General features: G+C 38.0%; 1 protein-coding gene across 1 annotated transcript; it reads left to right on the top strand.

The window, feature by feature from the left end:
* Positions 1-871: 871 nt before the first annotated feature.
* LOC107851698 (DET1- and DDB1-associated protein 1) lies at positions 872-4,722 on the top strand. The gene is made up of 4 exons (XM_047403322.1): positions 872-1,188; positions 2,121-2,181; positions 3,734-3,795; positions 4,381-4,722. Exons 2-4 carry the CDS (start codon positions 2,124-2,126, stop codon positions 4,453-4,455), a joined length of 195 nt encoding a protein of 64 aa, XP_047259278.1. The 5' UTR covers positions 872-1,188; positions 2,121-2,123; the 3' UTR covers positions 4,456-4,722.
* Positions 4,723-6,000: the final 1,278 nt, after the last annotated feature.

Below are 6,000 nucleotides of genomic sequence, written 5' to 3'. Positions count from 1 at the left end.
ATGTACAAAAAAAATGCATTCTTGTGGGCATTTTAGCTGATTTATGTCCAAAAAAAATACATTCTTGTGAAATTAAATAAGTATTGATGTATTTGTCCGGTTCTGACTTGACACGGAGTTTAAGTAAGTAAATAAGACTTTGAAATTAAAGATTTTCCGAAAAAGGATAGAGGCATTGCTTTTGCGACATAGTAAAACGGAAAGTAGGACAAACAAATTGAAACGGAGGGGGAATATCTATTTAGAGAAACTTTAATTTGTCTTAAGAGATCAATTGTTTAGTTCTTGAAATGAAATGTGTCCGAATGGATTTGCTGCAACAATACATTGTACGCTCGCTTAATGATAACCACACATTAGATTTTGATCTATTATGTCATTGATCGTAACTATGTGCTGCTTATGTTACTGTTGTTTCAGTTACTCGTACTTCTGAACTCAGACAGATAAGTATGTAAGAGAGGAATCAGAAAACTAAACTACTCTTAGACTTTGTAGAAAAGGTGTATAATACTTGTTTCTATAGCATGTTAGTATGAAATGTCATACACTTAAGAGAACCGAAAAAAATAAGCCTTATTGGCTCTTGTATTACCGTAACAGCATTTTCATTAACTGATGCTACTTTTTTACTTTCTTTAAGTTCCTTCTTACCTTTTCTCTTTGTGCTGCTTGGCTCCTTGAATATGATCTGACCATTTATCCATCGCCTTTCAAGCCTCACGAAGCCTTTGATGACCTCATCTTCATCAATCATCCCCCATTATGCCGACTAATTGGTTGCCAAGCTTTAATGCATTTCTTTTGACTCAAGCTGAAGCTACCACCTTTATCTGTGGTGGCTAATTTTCTCAACGGTGCCATGCTTTGCTTCTAAAAAAACAACAACATACCTAGTGTACTCTCACAAAGTGGGGTCTGGGAAGGGTAAAGTGTACGCAGTCCATACCACTACATCAGAAGAAGTAGAAGAAGTAGAGAGGCTGTTTCCAATAGACCCCTGGCTCTTATTTCCTTTTACAACATTGACTTAATTCCTCCGGAACCGTATGTTTTGCAGCACTAGGTTTATGATTTCACTTGTGAGGATTTCAATTAGAAGAGCTGCAAACACTTTGAAGCATCTATTATCCTCAGTGATCATTTTTCTGATTATTGTTGCATATTCAGTCTGGTCCGTAGTAGTAGGTAAGAGTGTTTTTGTTTGTATCTACGCCTGTAGTTGCTTGTTCGTGCTGTTTCGATGATGTCTTTGATTTTGAATAGATAGTTTATAGTATTACCTTGTGGGTGTCTTGTTTTCTTTATTATCTAGCAGTCTGTATCCCCTTTTTGTTGTGTGCTTTTACGTTTTTTTCGTTTGTTTGTTGGATTATATTGTTATCTGTCCTGCGTCGGGGGTCTATCGAAAACAACCTCTCTACTTCATCTGAGGTAGTGGTATGGATTGTGTACACTTTACCCTCCCCAGACCCCACTTTGTGGGAATACACTGGGTATGTTGTTGTTGTTGTTGTTGTATTTAGTCTGGTCTCCATATTTCCCTGCCTTTTTTTTCCCGTTCTGGTAGTTATCGCAAAAATAAGGAAGGTAGATATAGTGGTGTGTTTGATGATAAAGTTACTTGGCTAACACAATATTGAAGCTCATTATGTCTCCGGAGGAGTTGCCGTGAAGCTGAATTCCTGAAGTTACTTACTACTTACTATAATCGCTTCCTATAATAATCGCTTCCTATAATAATCGCTTCCTGAAGTTGCTTTAAATGGCATGATAAGTAAAGTGAACTAACATTTTGTATTCCAAAGGATATGGATACCTGCATATGCACTTCAAAATCTCTTTAAAAGTTATCACAACATTATATATGTGTTCCATGATGAAGTTATTTGTTGGTAATCCTTTGTACTATGAATTTTAGTAGCTGGAACGGATCTCTATTTGTTTTCTCCAATTTCGAGGATACTAGTAATTTTCTATGTTGCTAAGACTCTTCAAAAATAATGCTGGCAGGTGCGTGTCGGATTCTTCCAAAGTATTGCATTTTTGGAGAATCCGACACGGGCGCGGCAACATTTTTGGCGAGCACTTATCTAATTCTATGTTCTTTCTTTTTCTAGAGAATGACACCCGCAACGTATTGTCCTACTCACGATAGGACGCTTCCACCACCAAATCAAGGTAAATCAAGAAAAGAATACTTTTTGTTTCTTAGACATATCTTGACATTATAATCTATATTTACCTATTAGTTGCTCTCACCCTCTACGTTTATCAGGTATCTGGATTTTAGATAATATAAATTGAGTGAAAGGTCAAAAACACACCTAAAGTATCCCGATTCTTTTGGTTCCATACCTGAATTTTCAGGTGTACGAGTTTCCTACTGGTACTATCATTAACTATTTATCAAAGCACGTCTCAGCTATCAATTGTTAACTTTTCCTACCTGAAATGTCACCATCGTTCAGGTAGGAAAAGTGAACAATTGATAGTTGAGGTGTGTTTTGATAAATAGTTGGTAATAGTTCTGTTAGGAAACTCACAAAACTGGAATACTTTAGCTGTGTCTTTGACCATCAACTCGTCGGTATTCTATATTTTCAATTGTACTTGATGTCTAGATGTTGACAAGCTTATCAAGCCTGCTTCTTTATCTTTTGGGAGGTTGATAGGATGTTCATCGTGTTAACTGATCCTGTGAGGTACTGTTAGAAAATCTTACGAGTATAATACCATAGGGTATGGATTAATAAGGATGTCCAATTGACAATGAGTTATACATGTTTAGGCAGAATCATGCACCCTTTAATTACTAGTTTTGAAGTTTTTGCCCTTTGCTTCCGTCTTTGGTGAAGGTAAAATGGTCAAATAAGTTTCCGTCGAATGCGAGTGCATAAGCTTTTTTTACTACATAAACGATTGCAGGAAATCCGGGCAGGGGGTAAAGCTCGGCAGAATGTTTGAGAATAGGGTAGGGTCCTCTCCTCAAGATTCAAATAAGAAAGAGTATGCCGATGAAGCAAATAATACAGCTCTTACCTTTTATCGTGTGGCTATATTTAGTTCAAAACTCCTACTAAACGTGTGTGTCTTGGAGGCTACATGCAAGTGAAACACAGCCAATAAGTTTCGGAGCGAACTGATCTCAACAGCTTTAGCAAAAGCTCGACATAATATTATTATCTTGCCCCATTCCCACATCTCTAAACTCGACAACGAATGATTTCCACGCACTAGGAAAAACTACTTTTCAATAGCTTTAAGAAGCACCATCTTATTTTATTTAGATCTGGTTACTAACTATATGTAAGATCCTATTACCAGCAGGGAATAAAACGATTTTTGTAAGGTTATAACATTTGGTACTTACAGTCGTATCATTACTATGTCTATCGGAAACAACCTCTCTACCTTACATAGGTAGGGGTAAGGTGAGCGCACATCCTACGCTCCTTAGATCCCACTTGTTGAATTATTCTGGGTATGTTGTTGTTAGTTGTATCATAACTATCAATCGCCATCTAAAGTACGTTCATATTGTTGATGTCATAACTTTTATGAGGATGCACGTATTCATGAGTCAATTCCTGATACTTAAATCGTCAAAATCTAAAGGAATGTACAAGTTCGTTGGCATATTACTTTCTCATGCATCATCGTTAATCTTTTGCACTTAAGCTATGCTATTTCTAACTCGACATATCTTAATGATCCGCATTTGAATTTCCAGTCATTTGTTCAGAAGCCAAAAATATACTTCTGAGACACCTAGAGCAGCGTGCTGAAGAGAAGGTTAGTATTCATTTCTATTTGACGCTCGTTCTTATTTAGCGATGGGTATTTGACAATTTATATAATGTGTTCTATTGTGAGGATTTATCACAAGCCTTGTTATTTTTTACTTGAGCCGAGGATCTTGCTGAAACATCCTCTCTACCTCCACGAGGTAGGGGTAAGGTTCACGTACACTCTACCTCCCCAGACCTCACTTGTTACACTGGGAATATTGTTGTTGTTCTGAGGATTCATCGCAATTCGACTAGTTGTACGGTGGCCAGTCTATCACAATCGTTCTCGCTTATCCGGTTACGATGTAGGGGTAAGGTTCACGTACACTCTACCTCCCCAGACCCCACTTGTTGGAATACACTGGGAATATTGTTGTTGTTCTGAGGATTCATCGCAATGCGACTAGTTGTACGATGGCCAGTCTATCACAATCTTCTCCCTAATCCGGTTGGGACCAGCGATATGAGCAAGCTCACACATAGTTGGGATTCATATAGCGACCCTATCTTTCTTGCGATTTAGGCGTTGTTATTGTTGTTACATGACGTGTTCTATTCCTTTACGGTTAAAATTCTTTTCGTGTTGCAGTTGAGACCAAAGCGAGCTGCGGCTGAAAATCTAGCACCAGAGCATGGATCGAAGCATCATAGGGTATCCACTTGAGACGCTTCTCTTTACGTGCTACTGTGGGGTCGGGGAAGAACATGAGGTAATGCAAATTGTGGTGGTTGCGAACGGGACGATACACAACTTTGTTTTAGAAGATTAACTAACTTATAAATAGGTTAAATCTTCTGGTTTTGCTGCATATTTCTGTAAATATTTGTTGTAATGATGCAGATGCATGTTGTAAAACTCTGAAAGAGATTGTTTGCAAATTGTCATTTAGCAAATGAGATGTGCACATAATGAAAATGTTATGTTGGTTGAGATTTTGATTTGGGAGAGTTACTTTATTTCTTTTTCTCGTGTCTAGAGCTCGCATTGGAGCCCGATTAATCTGGACTTGCGCCGCATAGGGCCCATTAGGGGAGAAGCGGTCCCTACCAAAGAGTTTACATACTCAGGCTCGAAATCGAGACCCTTGATTAAAGGATGAGAAGTCCCATCTGGTGCACTGCATCCTTTGGTGGCGGAGAGTTACTTTAATTTTTTTCCTCATCTGGTGTGAGGTGTTCGGAGCTTGCATTGGAGCCCGATTAATCTGGATTTACGCTGCATAAACCCCATCAGGGGAGAAGTGCTTTCTACCAAAGAGTTTTCATACCCGGGCTTGAAATCGAGATCCCTGATTAAAGGATGAGAATTTCATCTGCTGCACTACTTCCTTTGGTGGCGGAGAGTTACTTTAGTCTTTCTTCCCCTCATCCGGTGCAAGGTGTCTGGAGGTCGCATTGGAACCCAACTAATTCGAGACCCGTGGTTAAAGCATGAGAAGTCCCATCTGCATCCTTTGATGGCGGAGAGTTACTTTATTTTTTTTCCTTATCCGGTGCGAGGTGTTCGGAGCTCACACTGGAGTCAGACTAATCCGGATTTCCGCCGCATAGGGCCCATTAGGGAAGAAGCGAAAGCGGTCCCTACCGAAGAGTTTGCATACTCAGGCTCGAAATCGAGACCCTTGGTTAAATGGTGAGAAGATATATGTTGCGCTACATCCTTTAGTCACGAGTACAAGCCTTGAAAATAGCCTCTAACAGATATGCAAGATAAGACTGTGTAAATATACTCTTGTGGTGGGGCCATTCTCTGGACCCTGCGTATAACGGGAGCTTTAGTGCACCGGATTCTCTATAATATTATTTTGCTATAATAGTCGATTTTTTTTTAATTTTTTTTTAGACAAATGACGTTATTATAGAGAGACTTGACTGTATATGACCTATTGGGGATTTAATTTATTTCCAACTTAGGCATAGTAATATATATTATATACATAATATGATTTGATGAACAATTCAAAGAAGACTAATTCAATTTATTTGATAATTAGAGACATAATTGACACTCTAATTTTTTCCCATTGGCTAATAATTAACTAATTGCTTATGAATTATAATATTAGTCATTTAATTAAGCTACCTTTCCCTTTCTCCACACACATCCATTCAAAAAAAATAATTAAAAATCCTTTCTAATATTAAAAATTGAACAAAGTATTATAATTAATTTCCACTATTGATTAATTCTAGTTGAAGATAAGTCTTT

The sequence above is a fragment of the Capsicum annuum genome, unplaced genomic scaffold, assembly GCF_002878395.1.
Source record: "Capsicum annuum cultivar UCD-10X-F1 unplaced genomic scaffold, UCD10Xv1.1 ctg3868, whole genome shotgun sequence".
NCBI lineage: Eukaryota > Viridiplantae > Streptophyta > Magnoliopsida > Solanales > Solanaceae > Capsicum > Capsicum annuum.
This window is presented reverse-complemented; position numbering and strand designations above follow the sequence as displayed.